Source organism: Cygnus atratus, chromosome 1 (genome assembly GCF_013377495.2).
Source record: "Cygnus atratus isolate AKBS03 ecotype Queensland, Australia chromosome 1, CAtr_DNAZoo_HiC_assembly, whole genome shotgun sequence".
NCBI classification, from domain to species: Eukaryota; Metazoa; Chordata; class Aves; order Anseriformes; family Anatidae; genus Cygnus; species Cygnus atratus.
The window spans coordinates 73,447,103-73,460,082 of NC_066362.1; the positions used below are offsets into that span (position 1 = coordinate 73,447,103).

Consider the following 12,980-nt stretch of genomic DNA (forward strand, 5'->3'; position numbering starts at 1 on the left):
GGACGTCGTCAAATCCCAATGGATGTGATCAACAAAATAACAGCTATGTCTCCACCAACTAGCAAAAAGGAAACACAAACTTTCCTAGGTGTCGTGGGGTTTTGGAGAATGCATATTCCAAATTACAGTCTGATTGTAAACCCGCTCTACCAAGTAACCCGTATGAAGAATGCTTTTGAATGGGGCCCTGAGCAACGACAAGCCTTTGAACAAATTAAGCAGGAAATAGTTCATGCAGTAGCCCTTGGGCCAGTCCGAACAGGACCAGATGTAAAGAATGTGCTCTACACCGCAGCCGGGGAGAATGGTCCCACCTGGAGCCTCTGGCAGAAAGAACCTGGGGAAACTTGAGGTCGACCCCTGGGGTTTTGGAGTCGGGGATACAGAGGATATGAGGCCCACTACACTCCAATGGAAAAGGAGATAATGGCAGCATATGAAGGAGTTTGATCTGCTTCGGAAGTGGTCAGTACTGAAGCGCAGCTCCTGCTGGCACCCCGACTGCCGGTACTAGGTTGGATGTTCAAAGGAAGGGACCCCTCTACGCATCATGCAACTGATGCTACATGGAGCAAGTGGGTTGCACTGATTACTCAGCGGGCTCGAATAGGAAACCCCAGTCGCCCAGGAATCCTGGAAGTGATTATGGACTGGCCAGAAGGCAAGTACTTTGGGACATCATCAGAGGAGGAGGTGGTCCGTGCTGAAGAAGCCCCACTGTACAACAAGCTACCAGAAAATGAGAAGAAATATGCCCTGTTCACTAGTGGGTCCTGTCATATTGTGGGAAAGCATCGGAGATGGAAAGCTGCTGTATGGAGTCCTACACAACGAGTTGCAGAAGCTGCTGAGGGAGAAGGTGAATCGAGTCAGTTTGCAGAAGTGAAAGCCATTCAGCTGGCCTTAGATATTGCTGAACGAGAAAAGTGGCCAGTTCTCTATCTCTATACTGATTCATGGATGGTAGCAAATGCCCTGTGGGGGTGGTTACAGCAATGGAAGCAGAACAACTGGGAGCGCAGGGGCAAACCCATCTGGGCTGCTGCATTGTGGCAAGATATTGCTGCCCGGGTAGAGAACGTGGTTGTAAAGGTACGCCATGTAGATGCTCATGTGCCCAAGAATCGGGCTACTGAAGAACATCAAAACAACCAGCAGGTGGATCAGGCTGCTAAGATTGAAGTGGCTCAGGTGGACCTGGACTGGCAACATAAAGGTGAATTATTTATAGCCCGATGGGCCCATGACACCTCAGGCCATCAAGGTAGAGATGCAACATACAGATGGGCTCGTGACCGAGGGGTGGACCTGACCATGGACACTATAGCACAGGTTATTCATGATTGTGAAACATGTGCTGCAATTAAACAAGCCAAACGGTCAAAGCCTCTCTGGTATGGAGGACGATGGCTGAAATACAAATATGGAGAGGCCTGGCAGATTGATTACATCACACTCCCCCAAACCAGCAACGGCAAGTGCCACGTTCTTACAATGGTGGAAGCAACCACCGGATTGCTGGAAACATATCCTGTGCCCATGCCACCGCCCGGAACACTATCCTGGGCCTTGAAAAGCAAGTCCTGTGGCGACATGGCACCCCAGAAGAATTGAGTCAGACAATGGGACTCATTTCCGAAACAACCTTATAGACACTTGGGCCAAAGAACATGGTATTGAGTGGGTGTATCACATCCCCTATCATGCACCAGCCTCCGGGAAAGTTGAATGATACGATGGACTGTTAAAGACTACACTGAAAGCAATGGGTGCTGGGACATTCAAAAATTGGGAAACACATTTGGCAAAGGCCACCTGGTTAGTCAATACTAGAGGATCTGCCAACCGAGCTGGACCTGCCCAATCAAACCTGTTACGCACTGTAGAAGGGGATAAAGTTCCTGTAGTGCACGTAAGAAACATGCTGGGTAAGACAGTCTGGGCTACTCCTGCCTCAGGAAAAGGCAAGCCCATTCGTGGGATTGCTTTTGCCCAGGGACCTGGATGCACTTGGTGGGTGATGCAAAAGAATGGGGAGGTCCGGTGTATACCTCAAGGGGACTTAATATTGGGTGAGAATAGCCCATGGGTTGAATTGTAGTATATTAATTATCATATAACACTGTATGTCATCACTACCATGGTTGCTATATATAATAGATGAAAATGGTGATTAATTAGAAGGTATTGGAAAGAGTGTAACCTGAGCATGACATAAATGGTATGGAATAAGGGGTGGATATCTGTCCTGGTTCCAGGTAGGACAGAGTTAATTTTCCTCCTAGTAGCTGGCAGGGTGCTATGTTTTGGATTAGAATGAGAAGAGCGCTGATAACATGCTGATGTTTTAATTGTTGTAGAGCAGTGCTTACACCAAGCCAAGGACTTTTCAGCTTCTCGCTCTGTCCTGCTAGCGAGCAGGCTAGGGATGCAGCAGGAGCTGGGAGGGGACAGACCCAGGACAGCTGACCCAAACCGGCCAAAGGGGTATTCCATACCATCTGACGTCATGCTGAATAATTAATATGGGTGGCTGGCCAGGGTGGGGGGACCGGCTGCTCAGGGATAGGCTGGGCATCGGTCAGCAGGTGGTGAGCAATTGCATGGTGCATCGCTTGTTTGTACACATTATTATTAGTAGTACTATTATCATTATTGTTATTATTTTCCTTTCTTTTCTGTCCTAATAAACTGTCTCTATCTCAACCCCACAGGCCTTCATCTCTTTCTAATTCTCTCCCCCATACCAGAGAGAGAGGGGGGAGGGTGAGCGAACAGCTGTGTGGTGCTTAGCTGACTGCCGGGTTAAACCAAAACAGTTACCCAGACGATCAGTTCCAATAAAAAAAATGTTCCTGTCCCTCTCCTCACCCAAGAAAAACCGTAACAAAAAATAAAATAAGCATACAAATGACCCCCTATTTTTTTTCTATGATCATTTTCTATGGTTCTACAGTTTGGAAAAAGGACTTTCCAATTTACTGCAAGGTTCACAGTTCTATCCCACAGAGGCTGTAAGAAAAGGAATTCCAAAATGGAAACATATTTGTGTGTGTAAAAGCAGATTTTTATTCTCCCAGACTGCCAGTAGGGAGGATGCATTGAAAAAAAAAAGGGGGAGAACAGTGTCTAAAGTACTGATTTTTCAGACTGCTTTTCTGCAGAGACTGGACTTCTGGTGTTGTGCTATCTGCCATCCATCTTCTGGTCCCCACCAACATTTAAACTGTTGGCACTATTAGATCAGATTTGATTTGATAGCGGTGTAGATCAATGTCAATGTACTATATGCCTACACATTTTGTGGAATTAGGCAACCGGGTAAAGAAGATGGACCCTAAAGGTGTGCCTGCTTTGAAAACATGCTACAGTGTGATATCAATTCTCACTAGGCATTAGAGGAGACAAAAGAAAGCTCATGTTTGTGATGCAAATCCACAGGAAAACAAGCTTCCTTAGCTCTGCTAGTCACAGGACTAGTTGTTCTTACTCTGTATGCACAAACAATGAAAAAGATTGAGAGTGGACATTGGTATCAGGAAATGCAAATACAGGGAACACAAGAAAAATGATAAAGATGATTAACAGCCTATTTACCATACTTATAGCAGAGTCTCTGACGTCTACAAAACATTATCTAACAATATAATGTGTTTGTACTTTTGTATTGAAGGTTAAGCCAAACTCCAAAAAGAACAGTAGTGGTGTCAGAGAAATTTGTCCCTCATATGTCCCAGTAAGGAGCTACCTGTCAGCCTTCTGAGCAGCCCATGATACTCAACAAAGCAGCAGAGCTTCTGATTCCCATGTTTGAAACTTCTGACAAGGTAATTACACCACTGTCCTCTTCTGGGTGGAATCCCACCTTGTGCTGGTACAGATTATGAGGTTGCCCATTAATGGCTGCAGTGAAAGCACTAATAGTATTACGTACCCACAACTACGTCACGGTTAGCAAACAACAGTGATTAAGAATTAGCCTGGTCCGGTTCAAATTGCTGTATGAATTTTTCTAAAACTGAGTTAATACTCACTGGTGATTCCAAGGATAGGATCATAACATTCAAAGGTTAGTAATGGCTGAGGGAGTTCCCTAAGGAAAGTCTTTAGGATAACAGCAGGAATATGGATATCATGATAGTCATCGAAATTCACAGACTTGCCTAAAAAAAAGAAAGAAAAAAAAAAGAAAAAGGTGTTCAATCATATGTTTTACTTATTCTTTAAACTACCAATTAAAACCTGTTTCACACCACAATTAGAAGAGAAAACCTCCTGGCTTTCCAGCTTCTGGCAACTCCTAGCATTTTCTTTTAATATTTTTCATGGAGTTTTATTCATCTTGCTGTAAGAGATTCTCCCCATTAAGGCATTTCATAAAATTACTTCACAGGGATGTCAATGACTTTCAAAATGACTTCAATGTATTTCACAAATTACTAGGTAAAATTACATTTTGGTGCCATAGCCAGGGAAAAACACCAGAGGCAAAATGACACAAAGACACTGTACTTGGCATTTTTAACTAACTCTGGTAACTCAAACTGCACAGAGGTAATATGGGTGTTTATGATAAAACAGACCATTTTTGACTCAAACCTCATCACTCATTAGCTGCTACAGTTTTCGGAAGCTTTGGTCTGACATCAATTGACGACTCTGTGTTCAGCAAGCTTTCAGTGCTATTTTTCAAGCTTCTGTACTAGTACTTTTATTATGATATTTTAGTTTACAAATGACTTCATGATTAACTTATTATAAAAAAGCTAGCATCTCTGCTTCACCAGCAGAAACAAGATCAATAAGCCCTCACACTATTATTGATCTGCGGCAGTGGTTATGGCAGCTTACCCTGATTGTAGAGTTTCTGAACATCTTTGATAGTCTGGACACTGGCTGACCTTCTGAAGAGGCCCTCTACTTGTAGTCCTGAAAAACAGTTAATGTCCCATCTGTAAAAGCCATCACTCTCTTGTTTTTCCACATAGGTTCAGTTGAAGATAGAACAAAGGGGGAAGGTTTGGGAACAAATCCACTTGATACACTCAAGGTGGTAATAAAGTCCTTCAGAAGAGAATATAGAATCAAACAATGTTGTAGCAGTGCCTAGATCACTTTCTTTAACGTGTCTCACAGAAATCCTACCACCTTTCCTTAAGTGTTTTAGCGTGTTGTACCAACTATATTTTTTCTTTAAAAGTAGCTTTCAATTGTGCCTAGTGACAAGAAGCTGCATATTTACATTCACCAGGCTGCTTATGACCTCACCCTCACTGAGTGCATCTGCAAACTGAGCCCCCAAACTATGCCTGTAATCTGCTATTCTACTTTTAAATGTCTTAAAGCCTTTAGCAAGCTAAAGAGAGTATTTGCAAAGATTCCCTAAGCTCCCTCTTCTGTCAGTGGGAGAGACAAGATCCTTTAGGCTGGGGAATTTTTTATAGCATCTTTGGATGGAGGAGCCTATATCTTATCATTGGAGGGACATTAGCCTCCCCAGCCTCAAGACAGTTTTGTGCAAAACACTGCTCTTTCCACCTCTCTCTGGAAGTCAGTTGGATTTAAGACTCTGCCTGCCCATGGTATTTTGAAATACCTGATTCTAGTCTTGAGGCACTGCTGAAATAAGTATCATAAATTTCAGGAAGGGTAGCTGTCTAATTTGGTTTCATGACTTTGACTAACTGAAATCCGTTTTCAGCTACAGAGGAAAAACTTAATACAATCAAGGATCTAAGTAGGATCTAAGTAGGATCTAAGGACAACAGCTTTTAAGGTAAGTTATTTATCTGAATTATTATGCAAAATAGGATTCGGACAAGAAGTGTTACTTTTTTTTTGAGACTTGCATTACTTCCTGCTTTTGAGTTTGGTAAAATCTTTGTTTCCCTCTCTTTTTCCCTCTCTGGTTTGTGCTGTTCCTTCCACCCAGCAGGTAATGCAATTTGGCTCACACATAGTCTAAATTTGAGATACCTACTGGAATCACAGCTATGCAAAATATTAGACTATCCTAGTCTGACAAAACATAAAATTGCAGGCATTTTGAGAAGGGTGGCAGACTACCCACTGACTTGAAGGGGTTGCTGTGTGTTTTCTTTACATGAATGTGTGACAACAGATGATTGAACTTTTATTTTCTTTATAATCTTGCAGAAGCTAAGTAGCCAGGCTGAAAGCAATGCTTGTGTATCTCAACTGAAGTATGTGCATATCTATTTGAATGGTCAAGAACTGTTATGGTGTTCTAAAAATGTTGAGTCATACACTAATGAAAGATACTGCCATTCTTGTAAATTCACCCAGGTCACATGCAAGAGAACATTTTATACTTGAAAAACTAATAAATACAATATTCCCTAATCAACCCATTCCTTACAGAATACCATTTAATATTGGTCATATGAATTTAAAACAGTATACTAAAAGAATCGATAATGTAATATTGCAGTAAGTTTTCGGAGACAAGTCTCAGAGGCTTTTGCAAAGAAACCCAAGCTCTACTTACAAGTTCCCCACTCACAAGATTTAGAGGCTTAGGGGGAGTTTAGTTGAATATGGCCCCTTGTTTTTCTTTTTTTTTTGTTTGTTTTGTTTTTCTGAACACTTATGCTCTCTTTTTAAGTCCTAGGTTAAATATTAAAACTTTAGCTCATGCCTTCAAATCTCGAAGGAGTACGAAATCTCAGACTATACCATCCCTTCAAATCTGGAAGGAGTATGAAATCTCAGACTATACTGTCTGAGAAGAACATGTGTGTGTTTACTAAAGGAACCCAATGGACAGTAATTACGATCTATTTGAAGGCTTTATTCCCAACCAGATCACGTTTCAATTGGATAAAGTTACTGCAAATGACATCACTGTAGTAAAACTGTTGCTTTAAATTTATAGTGCAACCTGTCTAAAGGCATGGCTTTGGAAATGCAGCTCTGAACAGCTAGCTTGTCAAGGCATTGCCCTCAGCAAACAACAAATGCAATAATTTTCTTAAAAATTTGTAGAATTTTATGCTGGCTGTCAGTGGGCTAGAGGTTTTCCATAGAAACACATTTCAGAAGATGGACATCATAAATGCTTACAATTTGGTTTGCAGGAATTGCCTGAACAGTTAATACTTTAATCTGATGTGAATCTCACTGTATAAACTACAGTATAATAAATATCCATTTTTAACATGTTTATTCCTTTATTGGCTGTGCCTTCAAGAGTCTAATTAAAGACATTAATCTGTAGTGCAGACAGCAGCTGTACTTGTCTGGCCCTGCATCCCATCAGTGTAATGGCACATAACACTAAGCTCTTTCTGGATATGTTGTTTGGACGTCTTAAGGGGGAAAAAGCATCTTTCCTCCTCATCTGCAGAAATGGGGAATATGGGTGAAAACTGTGTTACTTCTAGAATTAATTTTCCTGGACAGCTGAAACTGAATAAATATACAGTAATTTCTTTGATCACTAGTGGCAACAAGCCAAATACCAATGCATGTATCTCCATTCCTTACATTTGTGGACAGCCACATGTACAACTTAGTCAAATGACATGACTAATTAAATGCAGATTAATGCAACAATTCTTAGGAATAAAGAAAAAGATAAACTCTTTCTAAAGTAAAAGAACAGCAACTGCATAATAGCTGTGCCTTTTTTTTTTTCATTAAAAATGCTCAGAACAGAAAATAATATACAACAGGGATTTTTAAACAAAGCATGGGTCACAACTTCAGCCCACTGGTAAACAGATATGAGTCAGCAGCAGTTATGCTATTGAATGTGGAAAATGATGAGCCTGGGCACAAAAACAGACCTTCTGTTACACATTTTTCTGACTTCTGTGATACATATGAACTGAGTGGGATCCTTTATTAAAAAGCCTGCAGGCTTAGTATTTGCTCTCAGTGCTTTCTGTGTTTCAGATGGGCCTGGCATAATGAGAGTAAGGGAAAGCTACCTAAAACATTAGAATGATGGCGCTACATGGAATTTGCCATGTCACATAGCCTGAACAGCATTAGCATATGCCCCCAACTGGAGTCTCATAATAAGGGCCAGGAAAGGGAGAAGGGACCTGATGCCTCTTGTTGGTTATTCCACTGGGAAGGGTAAATACACAGCCTTACACACAACCAGGAAATACATTTGCCAAGCCTGGCTCTTCCCTTTCAGTCACTAGAGGGAAAAAAAAAAAAAAAAGAGGTCTTGGAACTACCATAATTAAGCAACATTTAGCACTAGGTGTCCCCACTAAAGTGAAATTAATCACTTTGGTTTTGGAGACAAAATACATGTCAGAGCTACCAGAGTTACGAGATGAGGAAACAAAATTGGCTGAAGACAATCCTGGTCATTGCACCTCAAAATATTTGTTTTTATCCTTTCAAGAATATATCTTGATGTAGCCTATTCAATTTTTTGTTAGCGGTGTTCTCCAATCAAGTTCTGTTTACAGCACAATTTATGTCAGCTATCTCTTTAAACAGAAAAAAAATAAATATATATATATATAGGTGTACAAGTTGAACTATTTTGCCATTATAGGCATGGGTAACCCAGTCCACAGAGAATACAAAAATTAGACTAACGGTGCTCACCAGACCACTACTAGGCACTGACTGGCATTAGCAAGTAGTCTGTGCTTTCCAGTACTGATTAACACACAGCTGCATGTCACTCAGCTATCCTATTAACACTGCAGATCCTCTGTTGAGATAAGTAAGCACAAACTGCTCCCTGCTCCTTACACACACACAAAAAGACAGAAAAATAGACGGATAGATACATGGATAGATACAGAGATCAGTGGAATTTTGTTACCATGCCCTAAGCTCTCTGGACCAAAGAGAGCTAGTTTATTTTAAATATTAAATACTATACAGAAAACCATAGTGATATGACCAGAGAAAAAGCCATCTGTATCCAGTGAAGAGTGATTCTGAGATTGAGAATTTAACTGAGTAATTATTTAAATGTCAGTAATCATAAATGAAAACAGACGGGCACTTCATTCCACACTGAAATAAGATGTGTTTTACCATAGTAGACAAAATTTTATACTGCAATGACACAATTGTGTCACACTGCAAATTAATAAATCATTGGTAAAAATACTTAACCCCCTTCTGCCTCCCTGATCAGTTGTCCCAAAGGAAAGACACAGAAAATCAAAACACATAAAGATAAATTAAAGCAACACATGCTGTCACATTGCTGAAAACTTGTCAGAGAAAGAGAGATGAGAAAATTACATTCTTTTTCTTTCAATCATCCTTGATTTGAGGGTTGCTGGCATCAAAAACCTTTGTTAATTTGTCTGCTTTCATAAGAGAAACAGCAAAGAGTGAGCATCTGAATTCCTTCTGTCCCAAATTGAGTTTGGAAATGCTTCTTTTTACTGCTGGTCCTGCCAAGTCTCAGGAAGTGTCCATTCCGATTTGGAAACAGTTTTCATCCTAATACAACTGATTGAGGCATCTTCTTGCAGATTACCTAATCCTAACAAGATTCCCGTTTAAAAATCTGAACTGATTTATTTCTACCATGAAGACTGATGAGTTCATATCATATTTCGAGTAATATCTTAATTGTCCAAAGTGGTACCAATTAAAATGTTTATACTTAGGATAAATTTGAGATTTTTTTTTTAAGGCTAGAATACAGTACGAATTTTGCACTGCCTTCCTTTCCCTTGTACTCTGTGCAATGAATACAGAACAAGTGAGCATGGTGTCTGCAGTTTGCAAAGATGATTCGCACAGCAAGAAGGTCCATAGAAAATCAAGGACAGAGGGAAAGAGAAGGCACAGTTTCAGCCCTACAGAAAAGCTGAGCAGTGGCAACAAGAATTTAGAACAGTGCATCTTCCCTAGAACCCAAAGTGTATTTGTGTCCTTGCAGCTTTGAAATGCACAGTCTAGCCTTTGGATTTATGAATGAATATTCTCGGTTTACACTTGGCACCCCTGAACATAATTTATTTACAATGCCTGAGCATCTAAAACACAAACTGCTTATTACAAGGTTCATTTTTATTTGATGACACATGAACCAGTCATGAGGTTTATCTTGTCCCCATGAACCCTAGGTAAAAACATTTTCATGAAAACAGAAAGAGCCAAGAACTCAGAAATGTTTATATGGCCAATGTCAAGCTTTCCCACTGTTGCATTTTTAAAAGATATTTGAGTCATCACAAGAAGTGGAGGCCAGGAGGCAAAGTCACTAAGCTGCAGCACTCCATATGTACTCTGAATTCATAACCATCCATCTCTACCCATTCTGACTATCACCATCAGGATGCATTCATTCACATTAAAAAATGGAACCCAAAATTCCTCCATCAGCAAGATTTGTTGTGCTTCATGAAAGTGATGGGAAGGAAAGATTAATCGCTGTTTACCACTGCTTTGGCTATTGAACAGATAAAGGACAGCTTTAGTTGTCACTATAATCATACCATAGAACATTTATTACTTTATCATTAAACTTCTATAGTATAGTTATTATCACTGCATTTAGAAGTCTTAGTCATTACCCAGGACTCTCCTGTGTCACAAGTCAACAAGGAACAGAAAGTTTGTGCTGCAAAGCACTTGCAGTCAACAAAAGAGATGAGGTAAGAGAGAAAGTCTCAGTAATGGGGACTACTGGGAGATAATTTTCTTTAGGGGACTGTTATTTTTCATTTTTATAATTCTGTAGAGTGATTCCTTCGCTGTGAGTTTATTGGTCTGTTCCATCACTTCTGAGCTGCTGCTGATCTCAAACAGTCTCTTTAGTAATCAGCTCTCCCAAGTCTTCTGCATAATTTTTGTAGCTGTTTCCTTTACAATTAATCAAATAAAAATTCCCTTAGAAGCTGGTTTCTGAATTCCAGAAGTTGGTCTGCTTACAAACAGAGTATTGATTTTGCCATGCAGCTTTATTTTTAGTGTTTATCAGTTAGTACACTCACACCGTGGGTTATACTTTAAAAACTGAGAGCATAGTGAATTGTATTAATACTGCTCTAAACAAAGACCAAAACCACAAGCCACACTCCACCCAGCTTTTCTCTTGATACCTTATATCCAGTATGTAAATTGATTTCTATGAAAAAAACAAAACAAAACAAAACAAAACAAACAAAAAAAAACAGACACATAAGCAAAAGACGTGAAAGGGAACTGCTGTGACATCTGAAGTTTAAAGGCAGAAGTGCATGTCTGAATCCTAAATCCTTCAGTGGATAAAACAACCAGCAAGGCTGAACAGTTCTGAAGCCATCAGGTCCGCCTCTGTCCTGCCAGGTTGCAGTGAGCAGCACTTGCAGCTGCAGCTACTTGCACATCCCTGAGCATTATGGACACACAAAGGTGCATCCTCTGTACCGTGGCATTACTTACATCCCTGGTTAGCAAAACAGTTTGTTAGAAGTGACAGCTCCCATTTGCAATCTCACTTCAGCACAAAATAGGTTGCTGAGGACATGTGGGGACATATTAACCAGAGAAAAAATTACTACCCTGTGGTATAAGCTAGGATTTTTTGAGCAAAGGGCCTGTGAGCAAAGCATCAAGATCATTACCACCAAAGGAATGACACCAAGTTAGAAACACTTATGAATTGTTCTGACAAAAGAGTGAATATTTAATTAAGCAAGGTAATTTCTCATGGCATGGTAGACATAAGGTAGTACACAAAAATCTTATTTAGTGCAAGTCAAGCCTTGCATTTATAAACTAGACAGACGAACAGGTTGAGGCTTTGAGGCTGAACTAAGGAAAAAAAAACATTCTCTGGCTTGCTGGTGTCTATGAAGATCTATTCACAAATACAGAATCATAGAATATCCCGAGTTGGAAGGGACCCATAAGGATCATCAAGTCCAATGCCTGGCACCGCACAGGTCTGCCCAAAAGTTTAGACCATGTGCCTAAGTGCACAGTCCAATCTCTTCTTAAATTCACACAGGCTTGGTGCAGTGACTACTTCCCTGGGGAGCCTGTTCCAGTGTGCAACCACCCTTTTGGTGAAGAACCTCTCCCTGATGTCTAGCCTAAACTTCCCCTGCCTCAGCTTAACACCGTTCCCGCAGGTCCTGTCACTGGTGATAACGGAGAATAGGTCACCTGCCTCTCCACTCCCCCTTGTGAGGAAGTTGTAGACTGCGATGAGGTCCCCCCTCAGCCGCCTCTTCTCCAGGCTGAACAGGCCAAGTGACCTCAGCCGCTCCTCATATATCTTCCCCTCTAGGCCCTTCACCATCTTCATCACCCTCCTCTGGACACTCTCCAACAGTTTAATGTCCTTTTTGTACTGTGATGCCCAGAACTGCACACAGTACTCAAGGTGAGGCCGCACCAGCGCAGAGTAGAGCGGGACAATCACTTCCCTCGACCGACTAGCAATGTCGTGCTCGATGCATCCCAGGATGCGGTTGGCCCTCCTGGCTGCCAGGGCACACTGCTGGCTCATATTCAACTTGCTGTCAACCACAACCCCCAGATCCCTCTCTGCGGGGCTGCTCTCCAGCGTCTCGTTGCCCAGTCTGTATGTATAGCCAGGGTTGCCCTGTCCCAGGTGCAGGACCTGGCACTTGCTCTTGCTAACCTTCATGCGGTTGGTGATTGCCCAGCTCTCCAGTCTGTCCAGATCTCTCTGCAAGGCCTTTCCACCCTCAACAGAGTCCACAACTCCTCCAACTTTGGTGTCGTCGGTAAATTTGCTCAAAACACCTTCTAGTCCTACATCCAAATCATTTATAAAAACATTGAAGAGGACTGGCCCTAAAATGGAGCCTTGGGGGACCCCACTGGTGACCATCCGCCAGCCAGATGTGGCCCCATTTACCACAACCCTTTGAGCCCTGCCCGTCAGCCAATTGCTCACCCACCGCATTATGTTTTTGTTTAGCTGTATGCTGGACATTTTGTCCAGTAGGATCCTATGGGAAACCGTGTCAAAAGCTTTGCTGAAGTCCAAAAAGATCACATCAGATGGT

At 41.4% G+C, this 12,980-nt stretch overlaps 1 protein-coding gene across 5 annotated transcripts in view; it reads right to left on the reverse strand.

Moving 5' to 3' along the window:
• The window catches only part of ARHGAP8 (Rho GTPase activating protein 8), a 90,753-nt gene that overhangs the window by 12,162 nt on the left and 65,611 nt on the right, over positions 1–12,980 (reverse strand). For 4 of the 5 annotated variants that reach the window (XM_050712703.1, XM_035550970.2, XM_050712702.1 and 1 more), the window contains 2 exons: positions 4,852–4,929; positions 4,035–4,163 (listed from right to left, as the gene is read on the reverse strand). The exons of the other annotated variant lie outside the window; for it this stretch is intronic. In XM_050712703.1, the coding sequence (XP_050568660.1) occupies positions 4,035–4,163; positions 4,852–4,929 (207 nt within the window). The remainder of the gene's footprint in view (positions 1–4,034; positions 4,164–4,851; positions 4,930–12,980) is intronic. 5 annotated transcript variants of the gene reach the window in all.